Source organism: Ostrinia furnacalis, unplaced genomic scaffold, assembly GCF_004193835.3.
Source record: "Ostrinia furnacalis isolate ACB-3 unplaced genomic scaffold, ASM419383v2 OfSCF7664, whole genome shotgun sequence".
In the NCBI taxonomy this organism is placed as follows: domain Eukaryota; kingdom Metazoa; phylum Arthropoda; class Insecta; order Lepidoptera; family Crambidae; genus Ostrinia; species Ostrinia furnacalis.
The window spans coordinates 361480-379210 of record NW_021137903.1 but is presented as its reverse complement, the minus strand read 5'-3'; the positions used below and the strand labels follow the sequence as shown (position 1 = coordinate 379210).

Below are 17731 nucleotides of genomic sequence, written 5' to 3'. Positions count from 1 at the left end.
GTAATTTGCTATACACAAGTAAATAAATTTTGCAATAATTAAAAAGATACCTTATAGTTTAACAAAATAAATAAATCTTTAAAACATAATTTATTTGTATTTAAAGATTTATCTAATAATATTTTTTTTACTATGATCTTTGAACATGAATATGAAATTTACATGATGGCATAGACTGGACCTCTGCTGTGACCACACTGTTGATGCAAAGATTGGCCAAACCTCCTCTTATGAGCCCACATGTGTAGGCCACATACTGCAACAAATAAAAAATATGTAGTAAACAGTTTGTAAAATTGGCTTAAATAATAACACTTGCACAACTGTATAAAACAATAAAGTTAATTTAACTGAACTTAGGGTTAGATAGGAGCCCCTAACATTTTTTTTATACTTATGAAAACAATTTTGTTGATGTATAGGTACTCTACTCATTTCCACTAAGAACAATATTTTAAAAAAGCAAGTAAAATACTAACCCTGGGAGCATATTCCAAGTATTGATGACCATTTGAGAAGTTAGTTAGAAACCGAAATGCATTATCTTGCAAAACATAAACACCCTGGTGGTTTGTACGCAGATTGTCTATTTGCTTTTTATAAATGCATGTCCAAAAATCAGTACAAATGAATTTCATGGTATCAAGTTCGTCTTTAAATCTAGGCCATTCTCTAGTCAGCCTCTCCATTATTTTATAACCAGCAGCAAAACCGATGTATTCCACAACTGATAAATCCACCTCCTGGAAGTTAATATTTTTGTACATTTTATTGAATGTTGATCATCCATAGAGATGAAAACCCATCCATACCCATTGCGATAATTACCTTCTTATCGTTGCTATCCTTCGATTGCTCCAGAGCATAGTTTATTATTTCAGAATGCAATAAGTCGAATAAAATATCATCAGCCATTCTTCAAAAACAGCTTGAAGATTTGTTTATAGAGGTGTACTATATTTTACAATTTATACGTTCTTCTGTAAATCATAATTGTGTGGAAGGAATCTCAAGCTTGCTAGTCTTTAACACAAGTCTTCAATTATACCAAAATACATACATAAACACAACTGTGGAAAGAACATGAAGAAGAAAACTGTGTCGCCAATTCGCCATTGCAACTGTCAATTTTGACAGCAGATGATTTTGACATTTAGGGATGCCGCTCTCCTCTATCAATTTTTCTCCCCATTCGTGTACCATCATCATCCTATTTTGCTCCCAATAGCCAAAACGTGATTTTCACGTTTTGGCTATTGGCTTTGGCCATTAAATAACAAAATTATAAAATCAAAATCAAATTTTTTAGGCATTGTGCATTAATAGAGCTACCTCCCCTAGTAGTTTGATTCACCCATTCTGGGACACCCTGTAATGTTTTTTTAACATAGGTACACTGTGAAAAATCGAATACCTATTTAGTAAAAGACATAAGAGGATGGGAAAATTTAGGTTAAATGGGTTTGATTCAGACGCAAATTGTAATTTTCTACTAATCTTCTTCTTCTTCTTCTTCTTTTCAGCCAAATGACGTCCACTGCTGGACAAAGGCCTCCCCCAAGGTTTTCCACAATGAACGGTCCTGCGCTGCCCGCATCCAGGCTCTTCCCGCGACTTTTACAGATCGTCGGTCCACCTAGTAGGAGGCCTGCCCACGCTACGTCTTCCAGCCCGCGGTCGCCACTCGAGAACTTTCCTGCCCCAACGGCCATCGTCTCTACGAGCTATGTGCCCCGCCCACTGCCACTTGATTTTAGCAATTCTGCGAGCTATGTCGGTTACTTTGGTTCTCCTGCGGATCTCCTCATTTCTGATTCGATCACGCAGGGAAACTCCGAGCATAGCCCGCTCCATCGCCCTTTGGGTGACCTTGAGCCTTCTTATGAGGCCCATAGTAAGCGACCACGTCTCAGATCCGTATAGCATCACTGGCAACACGCATTGGTCAAATACTTTCGACTTGAGACACTGCGGTATTTCGGACGTGAGTATATGCCCAGATAGCAAGCGAACTTGCTGCAAACATGATTTTTATTTGAAATTAGATTGTCACGTCAAATATGACAAATCAAGTTTGTGGCAATATTGCTGTAAGCTTTTTGATTTAGGTATGATGTTTCAAGGCTTTTTTAATTTTGAAGCAAGTTTGCATTTTGCGCTATGTTTCAAAGATGAAGTATCAAGTTTGTTTTTTGTTTGTTCCAAACTTGCGTTAAACTGTCATACGCATGGAGCAAATAATCAGTGTTGCCAGAAGGTTACTTTTGTAACCTTTTAGGTTACTTTTGAACTGCATTGGTTACTTTTAGGTTACACTAATGAAAAGGTTACTTTAAGGTGATTTTTCAGAAATTGTAGAATTAACTTTTACAGGTTATTCAGTAAAAATATTAATAGTGACAATTTAAAAATTATGTCATAAACTGCATTTAAACATGAATTTGATTTATTATTTGTTAAAGACAATGAGTTTTAGCAAATGTTTTTTTGATAATAAAACGCAAATCCATGAAACGGTTTTATACGACCGGTCACTTTTCGGTCTTCATGGAATGGTCAAAATTTCGTATTTAGGTAAACATGAACCATCCATGAACAACTCCCTATCACAACATTTGCTATGATCGTTTGAACAAAGGCCTGCCACAACATTATTCTCCGCTACAGGTAGAGACAATTTTAATTTTAACTAAAATGCTTATTTTACTTCGAAATCTTTTGTTTTTATTTGAAATCTAACTTGTCTTTATCGAAATTACAAATCTAGAGCCATTTTCAGTTTCGTTGTTAACGAAGCTTTGAATGGCGCGCCCGAAGAGGCTTAGTTCAAACGATCATTGCAAACGTTGTGATAGGGATAGAGACATGCGATTTTTGGTTTTACGAAGGTAATACGATAGAGAATAATACAAAGTAATAAAAACCACCGGTTATAGGGGCATTTTTTGGAGAAATTTATCAAATAACCAAAAAAACACGAATTTAAAAGCAGATTTTTTTCAAAAAGTATCATTTTTTATTAATTGTTGGCCTTTTTTGTGTATTTTATGTATTTTTTTAGTATCGCCTGTTATTTAGCATTATTACTGTTTTTATTTTGTCAGGATATACCGCTTAGTTTAAAAGTTATTACGTTTTCTTTACAATAAGTAATTGGAAGAAAGAAAATTCAATAAAAAATTAAAAAAAAAATATCAAAAAAATTTTGACCTCTTTTTTGTCGATAAAAATAGGTCTAGTTTCATCTATTTTCATATGTACACTTTAACGTGACTCACACTGTATTTAGCTACATACAAAATAAATTTTATCGTAATAGAAGCAAAAATAATGCGAAAAAATCACATCATGAAACGATAAAAAACGGGGTCATTTTTCGCGTTCTCATCGTGTCACACCTTCGGGGCTTCGGTTGCAATGAAACATTTGGTTACTGCATTCACAATTTTCATTCAATTTGTGTGTAGCATACTAAAATCATCGTAATTAAATATACTTTCCACACAATAGTCAAAAAAATATCTTCTTATAATTATTTTGAATTGAGAAAGCGAAATACGTTGGTCACACGATTTTAGGTATAGATGACCCACGCCGCTGAACTGTCCCACAAAACTCAATGACAGGGGGGCGCTACCATCGTTCAACTATATGGTTTCCAACATGGCAAAAATCTGAACCAGCAATCCGCTATTGACGGTGGCGCCCCACTGTCAATGTCAGGGGTAGGACAGTTCAGTATTTTGGAACTATACCTAAAATTTTGAGTAATAATACAAGATTGCCGTTAAACCGAACACCAGCAACCAATCACAGCGTTCTATTCGGTTAACGTCAGTCACGCTTCGACCATTGGGGAGGTGAGATAGGTCGATCGTCGCTCCGCGAAAAAAATACGTAGCTTTTTGTGATTGTCCATAGATATACCGTCGTTTNTCAAGGTCGTTCGGCCATGTAATCGCCTTAATTTTGGTAGGATATTATTTAATTTCTTATTTTGTTTACTCCCAGTTTTATTGTAGTTTACACCTGATAAGGGAACATGTTAAGCACAATGCATTTAGTTACTTGCCTTAAAATATTTTAAACCCCTGTTATTGTACAAATGATTTTTCATCACTGTGGGAATGTAATTGTGAGATCTCATATTAGGTTTAGTGAAAATTGTCTGTGATATCCTTGTGGATATTTTGACTGTAGTGGCTTTTGAGGCATACAAAAGGGAAATGTTTAATATAATGTTATTCCAGTTATAGATCTCACTTTTATGTTGAAACAGTGAGCAATTAAGCTCTAGTTATAAGACGAAATGTATGAATGAAAAAGAGTTCTAATATATTATCAATAGGTATGGTTTGATGGTATCTATAGGTACATTTATATCCGGAAAAGTATTTTTTAAAGCATTAAAAATCTAATTTGCATGCAAAATTCTTATACGAATTCCGATATGATTAGATCTAATTCGGATTTGAATTGAAAGTGCTTCAAAAATACGCCTCTTGGGTATTTTTATTAGATTTTATTTATCTTTGCCTTTTTCCGCGGCTCTTCCCGCGTGGTTTGCCTGTCACAGAAATACTTTCGCGCATCCAACTTCTTTCTTTTTACATAGCCTACCTAGTAATGGGTTACCGGCCTGATAGTTCTTATTTTATTCATTAATTCTATGTCTACATACAAAATTCATATTTGTAAACCAAATGAATGTGTTATCTATCTATGCTGTTATAAAGCTAAGTAGGTATGTATGCAATATGAAATAGGTATTATCTAAGCTTGATTAAACATAATAATGTGAAAATAATACATTGTAACAGGGATTGTATTAATTTTTTGCTGACCTAATAAATATGGTAAAGTTACGAGACATTTTATTTGCAACTCTCATTTATTAAACTTTTTTTTGAATCGATAACGCTCGGTCGTTTTTCTTTCGGATTAAAAACCAACAAAATGGATATTACATAGTCTAGGTAGGTACTACGTCTAGGACTTCCTAAACACGCGAAACCCTAAATTCCTTCTAGCTGTAGAAAACAAAACAGTTGAGTTGGCTGTTGTTTCGTTCAGTCTTCAAAATGAGATTATGTTTCTGTCGCCTCCTATTACTTGCATGAAGCGACAAGATAAAATATTGTGACCTTACTTAAAATTTTCCCCTTTCAATTACATCAATAAAGTACGTTTGTAAAGTTGCAAGATGAATCTGTTAAAAATAAAAGTAATAAGTATGATGCGTGACTTCCGGTACAGCAGTAAATAATTTGAAAAATAGGTACATTCGACGACGATAAAGACAGACGAGTGGTCCTCTGCTCCCGCCTTTCCCGTCGATGTCGTATCGTAAGGATGCCGCTACAGACGAAAGGGACGAAGCCAAAAATCCCGCATTTTAATATATTGCATTATTTTAAAATATCTTGCACAACATTTATTTAAAGTACAAAAGACGAATTTATGGGCTAGGCTTTGCCCTATAGCTTTGACAAGTACCTACGACGACATGGCATTCTCTTCTAGTCAACCATTGGGCAAATTGAAATTAGAATGGGAACTATCCATCCATTCAGTTAGAGTACCAATCTAAAAAAGTTAGGTATTTATTTTATGGTTCGATTAAAGTTTGTAAAATGTTTTTTTTCCACATTCTAATTATTTCCGCTAATCTATCTAAATATACAGGGTGTTTGGCGGAAGGTTAGAAAAACTTCGTGGGTGTATAGGTAAGTTCATTTTGAGAATACAAATTGGCTTTTTTTACCCTATGTGAGCTACTTTTTTTTATTGATATTTTAGTTTTTATTTATTTTTTCCGAAAGACCTAAAACTGTGGTTCAATTTTATTTCTCGCGTGTTTTCAACCAATTGTTTTATTTGGTTCTATTATATTTTTTTATATGTTCTTCTTTCCAATTTATGAAGTAATTCGATATTGAAATTCGTGAAAAAATCAAAGTTTATGGAAGAAATTGGAATAATAATAATACAAAGTTGATATTGATTTTTTTTAAACTCTTCATAACGTGGTTATTATTTTTAATTTGATTTTGAAATAAAACCCTCAAAATAGTTATGAAAAGGAGTATAGCAGAAAATATAGAGATTTTTGAAGAAACTGTATGTATGGACAATTTTTGTATTATTGTTAGGACCACAAAGTAAGCAGTAATTAATTACATAATTATGTATTTAAATAATATCCAGATCGGGTTAGACGTAGGCGAACTACCTACTAGTTACCTGATTTACCTAATATTTTAATATTAATAACGATATTACGTTTGTTCCCGTTTCTCCATATTACTTCATAGCGAAAAGTTTGTCATGCATGGACTTATAGGGATATGTCGAGATTATTACGTAATTTATTGAAACACTGTTGCAATCGCACATTAAAACCCGATCTTAACTAGAATGGAAACTAAAGAATTTCCATTCAAACGGGATAAATTCGTAGTGTGGATATCCATGGGTTAGAATAAGAAAAGTTTTTAACCTGGAATAGTTTTTTTATTTATAAAAAAATATGAAACAATGTGTTCGAAGTTTCGAACATAAAAGAAACTTAAAGTACATGGTAGCAATCCCGTAAATAATAATAATTAAGTTAGAATGTATCTTAGGCCTTATTCAGACAGGGTAAATCGGGTCTATTCCCTTTGATAACCTAGATTAGATTACCCAAGTGATCAAAGTGGAATAGATCTAAAATCGCGCGGTTGCTGGGCAGGTCTCAAAAATTTGTATCAAATCTTAATAGGTAAATGGAAAATTTAGCCTAGGCGCAGACCACCGATTTTAAGATGGCCGATAATTGGGTCGGGCTGTTGATCAGGATGGAGATGTATGAAAGTGCCACAAAAGTGCGCACATTACACCGATTTGGTATCGGCCGATTCGTCATACAAATTAGAATCGTGCCCAACTATCGGCAAACTAAAAGTTGGTGGTCTGCGCCTAGGTTTAATTAAATCATCAAATAATCATCATCATTCACATTCTTTCTTTTTTTTAGCTTTTGACTCTGGAGCGTTCGGATTAGATCCTTTGTAGAATTGCTTCAATAGGGACATTGCTTCATCCGCCATTAAATTCCCATTTAATTTGTAGCTGTTTTGGTAAAACTGACTAACATTCAAGACTGTCTTACCACCGAATCTATCGTTAGCACATCCATAAACAACTTCTAAAACATTGAGATTGTTGAGAGCGGCAGCACACATGATGCACGGCTCAACTGTCACATAAACGGACACTTTCTTAAAATAAGCCTTATGGTCTATATTACTAAGCATACAGTATTCAATTACTTGGTCTATGCAGTTTATCTCGGCATGCCTGGTGGGGTTACGCGTGAGGTTTACGCAGTTGCGTGATTTGGCGACGATAACTCCGTCCACGGCGAACACACATCCGACTGGTACTTCTTTCGCCTCCAAAGCTTCTTTGGCTAGCTCTAACGCTTGATTCATAAATTCAATCATCCTTGGTAAGTACAAACTAGTTTACCTAACTATATCTTTAATAATCTTGAAAATTCTGAGTATTAAAAATAAAATCTTCAAATTAATGATTCATCTCTAACTAGTTCATTCAGTCTTGGTGTAGTGTTTTAGTAAATTCAGGTTTTTCAAGCAATCAATAGCCTTTTTGTCCCAATTATTGTTGTTGACGGTTCTTGGGCTTGGATGAGGCAAATACAAAATCTGTAAATGAAATAAAAATCTTTGATTATCATGTACTTTCATTATTCAACTTTTTTAAAACTTACTTATTTTTATTTTGTAACTCATGTCTATTGTAATACATATAAGTAATAATAGTAAGTAAGATAAGAGTATAAGGTCAAAACAAGACTCATCTAAAATTTCAGGGCAACAATAAACTCAGTGTTACCTGTATGCAATTTCCAGGTAAATAACGGTGTAGCGCCCTCTGTGCGCGAGTTTCACAAAATTTTCCAACTGCCACTATTGTCTCGACATCATACAATTGAAGAATTTTAATAAATATTGGGTCGCATATTTCAAATAACGGTTGCATTTGTGCTACCTGAAAAATAAAACAGATTTATCATTCAAACACTTTCATCCATAATCGTCGCTTGAGAGCCGGTAGGTAGGTACAGTCATATCATATTTAGGCGGTCATCACACTGCGCCGCGCTCCGCCGCGGAGCGCGTGATTTTCATATAAAAAATCACGCGCGCGGACGCGTTGTCAGTGTGAAGTGCCGCGCGTGTTTTCTATACAAACTGAGGTATTTGCATACAATGATTAAATCTGTCGGAGCGCGGCGCAGTGTGATAACCACAACCACCATACAGCATCAGACTATAATTTTGGTTGCAAAATGGTAACAACTACATAAAGTCGTCGTCGTCTATATGTTCGCCACTCAAGTATACCTACATTTCATTCAGGCTTTTGGTTTATTTAATAACTAGCGGCCGCCCGCGACTTCGTACGCGTGGATCCCGTTTTACCCCCTTCATCTATCTTACGCGGTTTAGATTTTTTCATACAAATGTTTTTTCCCGCTAACTCCCGTTCCCGTGAGAATTTTGCAATATCCTGTTGTAACTAAGCTTTAAATTTACTAAGGTACCTGCATGCCAAATTTCAAGCGTCTATCTTACGTGGCTTCGATTTTTTCATACAAATGTTTTTTCTCGCTAATTCCCGTTCCCGTAGGAATTTTGCAATATCCTGTTATAACTAAGCTTTAAGTTTACTAAGGTACCTGCTTGCCAAATTTCAAGCGTCTAACTTAAGCGGTTTAGATTTTTCATACAAAAGGATTTTCCCGCTAATTCCCGTTCCTGTGGGAATTTCGGGAATTCCTTTCTTAGTGCACCTCTACGGTACCTAAGCTACGTCCCTTATAAATTTCAAGTGCCTACGTTTAGCCGTTTAGGCTGTGCGTGGGTATGTCAGTGAGTCAGTCATACAAAAGGAATTTCCCGCTAATTCCAGTTCCCGTGGGAATTTTGCAATATCCTGTTGTAACTAAGCTTTAAGTTTACTAAGGTACCTGCATGCCAAATTTCAAGCGTCTAACTTACGCGGTTTAGATTTTTCATACAAAAGGATTTTCCCGCTAATTCCCGTTCCCGTGGGAATTCCTAAGTATCCTATAACCTGCCCAGGAGTATGAAGAATAATTGTACCAAGTTTCGTTAAAATCCGTCGAGTAGTTTTTGTTTCTATAAGGAACATACAGACAGACAGACAGACAGACAGACAAAAATTTTACTGATTGCATTTTTGGCATCAGTATCGATCACTAATCACCCCCTAATAGTTATTTTGAAAATATATTTCATGTACAGAATTGACCTCTCTACAGATTTATTATAAGTATAGACAAAGTACTATTGTGTATTATAAAAAAAAAAATAGTCACAAAAATGAAGCAGATACAAACTTGAATAATACCAAGAATTCAAATATTTCTTGAAAGTCTTGAAACATACCCTAAAATCCCCTGGTGTTAAATTGCACCCATTGTTTTTCATCCATTGCTGAGGCAAATAGTTGTACACAAAGCTTGTGCGGAAGAAGTTTTCAGGTGTTTCACATATATCCTTGAATAGTCCCCAGAATCTTTTACCACTTATCTGAAACATAAGAAAATACAATAAGTTACTTTGTGTTAAGTAAAATTAATTATGCTTATATTCAAAATAATTATTGTTTAAAAGTATTATAAGTGAGACCTGGTAACCAGTGAGGTCCTATTTATTACGCAAATATCTAGTTTAATTTATTTTGTAATTATTATGTACCTATTTATAATTTTATTTAAACTCATGAAAGGTATGTTATGAAATCATACCTCTGTTCTTGTGCACGAAAATCCATTTACAGGTCGTGGTGTTATTTCACTTGGTGGTTTATCAACCGGGCCTTCTATGTGTAACCAGTCTCTTACTGAGCTAATTTCCCCAAATGGCACCTGAAATTGTGACTGTATTAACTTTATAGATCAGAAAAAAAATAATACAATGCCATTTTCTATTTAAAGCATACATGCATCCTGATGATGATGCATCCCAAACAGTAGTATCAATATACCTAGTTAAGTTCATGCAGACTGAAAAAAACCAATACCATAAAGGTTCAGCCAAACCAATGCGATCTTCTCCGCTTCTTAAATGCATTGATTGCCATCGCTGCACGCCGGCTGATTGCGTGTGATCGCATTGGTTTGGCTGAACCTTTTCTGACAAACTAATAGTGACTTAACTTCTGAATATTTGGTGCAGTCCTGTTGTCCCCTCAGGGGGGCTAACCAGGGGGGACAACAGGACTGCACCGAATACTGGCTGACTTCACTTGTTTTTAGCTAGGATCGCAGTGAGGGCACTAAAAGGTTCTATAACTATAAAAATGAGTTAATTTGAGTAATGCATAATACTTGGCTGAAGTTTCAATTGTTAGTTGTATGTTAAATTTTTAAGTGAATACCAAAAGAGAGCTATCTACAGCTCTAAGCATTATGTCTATTAAAGCTAAAGAAAATAATATGTCTTTATAAATGATAGATATTTAAAAGTGTTCACAATGTGTAACTATAACATGCATAATACACTCGCGAGCAAAAGTATGGAATCACTTACATGAAGTTGTTTCCACGCGATCTTGTGAACTAACGAATTTGTTAGTAACAAAAAAAGTGGCACCATTTTAAAGATTAAATTTTTAACTTTAAATTTATACCAAATTCATTTAAATCACACCAGTATTTAAAAAGATATCACGGCTGATGTGAAGAAGTAAGGAAAAAGACATGTTTCAACTGTTTGATACGTCGCGAGTTGCGGCCCATTTACCCCCTATAAAAGCACGTGTTTTCGGATTTTTGCTTTCACACGTTGATCCATACACATCTCAGCTTTTTTTGACACTTTACCTGGGATTCTACACCTTCAGAAGCAGCACAAATCCTTGCACTATTGCAAGAAGGGCTCAGCCTGCGGGCTGTCGCATGTCAGCTCCACATAAGCCAGTCCTGGGTTTCGAAAGTTTTAAGACGCTTTCGAGAGACTAGTGGCTTTATCCCGAGACCAAGTTCTGAACAGCGCCAGTGCATATCGCAGAAGGATGACCGTTTTTTCATGTCAACCTCTCTATGAAATCGTCATTTGACTGGTATCGACGTCCAGCAAGAGCTCAGAAATGTTCGTAGGATAGCTGTTAGCGTGTGGACAGTTCGTCTAAGATATAAGCAATAGAATTTGACTCCAAAAAGGCCTGCCACAGGCTCGAAACTGACGGCAGGTCACCGATAAGCACGCTTTCAATTTGCTCGTACACATCTCGATGGAAAGTCGAGCAAGCCACCCCCATAAGCCACTGTTTCAGCGAACCAGTACTGCACAAATCGCTCCCCAGGCTGCCTATAGACCCGACCTCTTCAACTGCTGCACTGCAAACACAGTCTGCATTCATCGGAGAACAAAACTCGCCTCCATTACTCGCCTTCCCATCAAAATAAGTGCGAGTTAATTGAAAGCCTGCTTGTCAGTGACCTGCCGTCAGTTTCGAGCCTGTGGCAGGCCTTTTTGGAGTCAAATTCTATTGCTTATATCTTAGACGATCTGTCCACACGCTAACAGCTATCCTACGAACATTTCTGAGCTCTTGCTGGACGTCGATACCACTCAAATGATGATTTCATAGAGAGGTTGACATGAAAAAACGGTCATCCCTCTGCGATATGCACCGGCGCTGTTCAGAACTTGGTCTCGGGATAAAGCCACCAGTCTCCCGAAAGCGTCTTAAAACTTTCGAAACCCAGGACTGGCTTATGTGGAGCTGACATGCGACAGCCCGCAGGCTGAGCCCTTCTTGCAATAGTGCAAGGATTTGTGCTGCTTCTGAAGGTGTAGAATCCCAGGTAAAGTGTCAAAAAAAGCTGAGATGTGTATGGATCAACGTGTGAAAGCAAAAATCCGAAAACACGTGTTTTTATAGGGGGGTAAGTAGGCCGCAACTCGCGACGTATCAAACAGTTGATACATGTCTTTTTCCTTACTTCTTCACATCAGCCGGGATATCTTTTTAAATACCGGTGTGATTTAAATGAATTTGGTATCAATTTAAAGGTAAAAGTTTAATCTTTAAAATGGTGTGACTTTTTTTGTTACTAACAAATTCGTTAGTACACAAGATCGCGTGGAAACAACTTCATGTAAGTGATTCCATAGTTTTGCTCGCGAGTGTAGTATCAATTTAGCAAAAGTGGCAGTGTAGTAAAATATTAAATGAGATTTCATTTTCCTGTCCTTTTTTTAGTTATTAATTTATTTAAATATTAATGTGGCCTTCATATTGCAACACTGATACTTTTGACACTGATTTACACTACTGAAATAATAATGACTGTACATTAGTGAGAGCCAACTAAATCTGCCACAAACTCAGGTACCGACATACCTACCTACCAAGCCAAGCCGATGATATTAATATTTTATGAAACTACAATAATGACAAGAATAATTTTACCATGCAAGTGGTATAAAAACATCTCTTACTCCAGTCTGAGACATTCCCCAAGGACCTGGATTCATACCAAAATACATTATAGGTTTTTTGGTATTGCAATATTTTCTAACATACATTTCAAACGTATGTCTTGCATAAATAGTTGGGTTATACACACATTGTACTTGTCCAGGAAGTTGAAACTCTTCTAAGGCATCGTTTAATTCGTCAATCAGATTAAGAAATTTTGTGGATATGGGTAGTTCTTTGGAAAAAAACTCAGAAATCACTTCTGAGGTTTCCATTTTTATTATTGTCCTTGGCAGAGGTTGATTAGCACAAATTCATAAAACACAATTTATTGGGACATGCACCAGCAGTAGTTATCAACACAGATCCTGAAGGATCGACAAAAAAAAGTACAACAAAACAACTTCATACGAATTAGCCCAAGTAAATTTCTACCTGTAATGTTCAAATTTTATGCTCGATCCACATAAATTTTCTTCTTCGTAATTTGCTTAGCCAGGGCCTGGGAATCATGGAATATTTTATCAAGAAACCATCTGTGAAAAAGCCTTTATTTTCACTCGCAATACAAACAAATTAACAAATCTGTGTTTTCATGTTTTGGTTGGTGTCAAAGTCAGTCTGTCAATGTCATGTCATTAGTGTCAAGTTTCTTTTTTTTTGCTGCTTCTTTTTTTTCGAGTTTCCTTTTGCAGAAAAAGTCAAAGGCATTATGCTATACAGCCAAGTCTTCAGTTTTTATTTTTGTTATAGAACTTTTTTTTCTAGGTCGCGCAACGAAAGTCGCGAAACACTGAGCATTAATCATTATGTGCCTTAATAAAACACAGCGTTCTGTTGAGAGAGCTGTCTATGATCTTTGCCTTATTTTAGTCTATGGTATAAGAAAACTTACCAATTGTCTCTGCTTTATCATCTAGTTTACCTTCTTCATCCACCAGCTGGCACCACTTTCTATGGAAATTGGTGATCTGTCAACTTGACATTTCATAGCGTTTGTGATTTTTGCCGCCTACACAGCAAAAATTTTTTTATCTTCTTGTTTTAAGTATAAAATAAGAATAAAACACAGTTAAAATGTGCAAATAGGAAATATAAGTGATGCAGAGTGTAAGGGTAAAGAGTGGTGACGGTGAAAGGTTGACTTCTGTCGGCCCGGATGAAGGAAAAGCTCGAAATCCGAGTCGTCTTTTTCAGATTCATCCTCATCATCCTCGGAAATGGAAATGTTTGCTTCACCACCTCCAAATAGGCGACGGAGGCCATGTAAGTGTTAACCCCACTCGTAAGACACTCGGTCGAAACTTTGACGACTCAGATGAATGTTATTTCCAACTTTGTTGCGCACCACTTACCTTCTACATCAAGCCTACTAGATGGTAATAGCTTGCAAAGTAGTATTCAGTTCCTCTAAAGAACGATTTCAGTTACTTCGTTATCGTAAAGTGAAGTTAAGATCAATCATAAGGAAGATAGAATATTACTTTTCCTTTTCCTGCTGACTGAGCGAATTATTAATGAGATAAATTGCAGCATTTTGGCTACCTTATAGCGGGTTAAAGGCAGCTAGTTGAACATTCTGTTTGAATGATATTATAATGGTTTCAGAATTTATTCTGTATTATATTCAATTACATATTTCATGTTTATTATTTAATGTAATTATTTTAGAATTTTTATTGTATACAGTTTAGTAATTTAGAAATAAATTGTTATTTAAGTATTGATTTTGACTACTTCCGGGGCATGCTGTCGATAAGTCGTTTCGAGCCGGTTGACTTTGACGAATGGAAGGGGAAGTTGCCTTATCGCGGGCATGCCGCCGGACAGGCAGTTCGATTGGAGCATTCAAAGCAAGAAGTACTAACTTTAAGGTGTTATAATGTTGGAAATGTATAAATTAGTATCTTGAATAAATAAGTAATTGATCTAAAAGTAATTTTTCCTCATAGGAGGTTAAAGATTAGTTCGGTCCATTGGGGCTTCGGTAGCTCAAAGGTTAGCCACCGGGATTGCGGAAAACGCGGGTTCGATTCCCACACGAGATCATCAAGGTTCGGAATTCGAATAGTGTTCTATCTTTAGATATTAGTAGGTACAGAGGCGTTCACATCAAGTTTTACAAATGATTAAGGCTGATTTACACGTAATAAGTAGGTAACTAAATTTGAATTTGCATGTCGTTTAAATGCAATTTAATCACTTAAAATTAAGTCTTAAAGGATGATTTTCACGTATTATGTAGTTAAGTAGATAACTAAATTTTACCTTCATTTTTCGGGTAAGTTGGTGGATGGGGCTTATCACTTGACACCTTTTGATAAGCAGTTTCATACTAATTATGAGACATTTGGACATAGACTTAAAATTAAGTTAAAATTTAGTTACCTACTTAACTACTTAATACGTGTAAATCAGTCTTAGGCTGCTTTTGTAAAAGTGAAAATTATTAAGGGACGCTTTAGAATGTTGATATGAAAATAAATCTGAGAATTCATTAACATTTCTTCTATTTTAAAATGAGACGTAACTTGGTAGACAAAGTAAGTACATAAACGACATTGCGACATTCCTTTACCTGTGAAATAAAAATTAGCGTACTAAAATCATTGTTAAAATGTTGCATTGTCATAATAAGAAGTTGCAAAAATTTGGCATGTGGCACGATCCCGTTCGCACCACTTTGCAGTGTGCAGAAGCGCCGAAAGATCGCGACACCGGCCGTCGGCTCTTCTTTGATTTAGTCGTTCATATGCTTCGTGCGTGATCGGTGTGTTTTCCTATCGTTTAACTATTTTCGAAAGCTTTGTGTTTTTTGTTGTTTTGCTACAATGGCAATGTTTTCTAATTCCGAATATTATGAGATGATGTTGTGTGTGGCTCGAGCTGATGGAAATTTAACTCAAGCCCGTGAACTTTATCGGGAACAGTTTATCGAAGGTAGACCGGCGGCTGACCAGCGACGGCTTCCGTTGTATCAGTGTTTCCATGATATGGTGACATGTCTCCATTCTACGGGCTCTTTTCATCGATCGGGTTCTAGTGGACGCCCAAATACAAACGAAATGCGTGTAGAAGAGGTTCTGCAACTCTTTGAAGACAAACCGACGACCAGTACAAGGCGCGCCGGGGCGCGACTTGGAATGAACCATGTTTCAGTTTGGCGAACACTGAAAGAAGATGGTCAACATCCGTACCACTACCGCCGCACACAGGAATTGATTCCTACTGACTTTGCGCCGCGAATAACAAGACGGGCAAGAATATGCGTGCAGCAAGGAGGACGTCATTTTGAGCCACTTTTGTAGGTATGTACCTAACCATAATTTTGAATGCTTTTTTTTTCTTAACGACGTGCGTGTATTTTTTTCTCCGTAGGTATTAAATAATAATAATACCTAGTAAATACTAGGCGCACAGAATGTTTTAATGAGGCGTGGCCGGGGGCGTGAACATAGAAAGTTACTCCTGGTCACTCCTGGTAGGACAATGAACCCAAATTAGTGATGGGAATTTTTATAATCGATATTTTTATTTTACATAAATTTACCCGAAATTTGAATATGTCGCTATGACTGTAAGAAATTAACAAGGGACTCTTTATAGACGTCTATTAAATACCCTTCAGTTATTAGGGGTTTTTTTGAAACACCCTGTATTAGTGCACAATGGTTACTCTTATCATTTACACAGCAAACGGGATAATAAGTACTATGGGGGTGCAATTAGTGTCAGCTCATGAGTGAGTACTATCATCATCGGTTGCTAACCAACATCCTGATGCGTGCGCTTCATATGATTCTGTGGCTCGACTTTCGCCTGGCGCGGCAACCAAATAAAAAGCCTAACAAAAGCCGGACAGGCCGGACAAGGCAATATTTGGCCGGACAAGACCCTAAAAAGCCAAACATGTCCGGCTAAAGCCGGACGCCTGGCAACCCTAGCCCCGTCGCCTTCGCGCCCAGTAGCGTTTCGTACTCCGGCCATTACACTTGTGATTGTGTGTATTAAACTGTGCAGACCTGGCAATAAACTTAATTAGTGAAACACGGCCTTTCAATCATCAACACCTACAACAACTTCGCTGCCCTACATGGTCCTTCGAGCTTCGAACTGCCTGGTCTGCACCATTGTGTATAAAGTGGGACAGGAGCCGCATCATCGCGCAACAGAACTCCTGCATTGTGCCTACATACACGTGAAAACTGCATTCACATAGTGCCGATAGTGCGCATCAAGAAATCGCACTCATAATACAACGGGAGCCGCATCATCGCGCAACAGAACTCCTGCAATGGAAAGTTAAACTGTCATTGGACCCGCAACGAAATTAATCAGAAGAACATAGGAGGAGTTCGAAATTAAGGTTCGACTTCCCTCCATTGCAAAGCGGATGACAGGTGACAAACAAAAGTTTAAAACCTTTAAGAAAAAGATTATGCACCACGGACAATAAATTAAATTAAGGGGGCCTATCTTATGAGCAATTAGCAACTACCTGCCAATAATATTTTTCACAAAATCGCTTAAAAGCACGGAAAATTTTCCTTTATGAGGTCGTCAGAGAAGGCTGCGCTTTCTGGTACGTTCTAAGGTCAGAAAAGGATTCGTTTTGAAGTTTTTATTTGAGGATTATTTATCATCGACCGATAAAACTGTAAGCTGTATATCTAGCGCCACGATTTAAATAGCGGACGGCTTCCAGTACCTTCACTCGGATTCCGACTCGGAGCCGCCCGAGCGACCCGTGCCCGCCTGGGGCACTTCTAAGGTCAGAATACAGTTGTTTTGAACGTTTTATCGCAGGATATTCATCATAGTTCAGGGCCAGGTGGAAGGCAAGAGATCACGCGGTCGATCGCAACAAAGGAGCACTTCTAAGGTCAAATTATCATCATTTCTGACCACTGGACGTCCACTGCTGAACATAGGCCTCCCCTAATGATTTCCACAATGACCGATTGGCAGCGGCCTGCGTCCAGCGCCTTCCTGCTACCTTTATGAGACTGTCCGCCTTGTAGGTGGAAGCTTGTACCACGCTGCGTTTTCCGGTACGCGGCCTCCACTCCAGAACCTTGCTGCCCCATCGGCCGTCAGTTCTGCGTACTATGTGCCCTGCCTATTGCCACTTCAGCGTACTCTATAACCGTCAGAAATAGACACACATCGCCAGGAGATGACATCACCCCACCGTGTGCCTCGTCAGCGC

General features: G+C 37.2%; 2 protein-coding genes across 5 annotated transcripts; both read right to left on the bottom strand.

Moving 5' to 3' along the window:
• Positions 1-106: 106 nt before the first annotated feature.
• On the bottom strand, positions 107-1138 carry Trs33 (trafficking protein particle complex subunit Trs33). The gene is made up of 3 exons (XM_028322557.1): positions 829-1138; positions 480-743; positions 107-256 (listed from the first exon to the last, which is right to left on the bottom strand). Exons 1-3 carry the CDS (start codon positions 913-915, stop codon positions 131-133), a joined length of 477 nt encoding a protein of 158 aa, XP_028178358.1. The 5' UTR covers positions 916-1138; the 3' UTR covers positions 107-130.
• Positions 1139-6980: 5842 nt separating this feature from the next.
• Positions 6981-13150, bottom strand: LOC114365872 (tRNA-specific adenosine deaminase 2-like). Of its 4 annotated transcripts, none has more exons than XM_028322566.1 (6): positions 12958-13150; positions 12543-12568; positions 9842-9961; positions 9480-9623; positions 7900-8055; positions 7325-7709 (listed from the first exon to the last, which is right to left on the bottom strand). In XM_028322566.1, the coding sequence occupies exons 2-6, from the start codon at positions 12555-12557 to the stop codon at positions 7593-7595; spliced, it is 552 nt and encodes a 183-aa protein (XP_028178367.1). In that variant the 5' UTR covers positions 12558-12568; positions 12958-13150; the 3' UTR covers positions 7325-7592. The 4 variants fall into 4 exon arrangements, 3 of the variants coding, with proteins under 3 accessions (XP_028178369.1, XP_028178367.1, XP_028178366.1); XM_028322565.1 differs by lacking the exon at positions 12958-13150 and adding an exon at positions 12671-12951; XR_003656984.1 differs by lacking the exon at positions 12543-12568 and having other exon boundaries at positions 6981-7709; positions 12958-13149.
• Positions 13151-17731: the final 4581 nt, after the last annotated feature.

Coding starts and splice junctions, on each gene's coding strand:
- Trs33 (XM_028322557.1), bottom strand. CDS start 915: ATGGCTGATGATATTTTATTCGACTTATTGCATTCTGAAATAATAAAC. Junction 744..828: donor AGGATAGCAACGATAAGAAG/GTAATTATCGCA, acceptor ATTAACTTCCAG/GAGGTGGATTTATCAGTTGT. Junction 257..479: donor ACTTGGAATATGCTCCCAGG/GTTAGTATTTTA, acceptor TATTTGTTGCAG/TATGTGGCCTACACATGTGG.
- LOC114365872 (XM_028322565.1), bottom strand. CDS start 12,797: ATGGAAACCTCAGAAGTGATTTCTGAGTTTTTTTCCAAAGAACTACCC. Junction 8,056..9,479: donor TAACACCAGGGGATTTTAGG/GTATGTTTCAAG, acceptor TTTATTTTTCAG/GTAGCACAAATGCAACCGTT. Junction 7,710..7,899: donor TACCTGGAAATTGCATACAG/GTAACACTGAGT, acceptor TTTCATTTACAG/ATTTTGTATTTGCCTCATCC.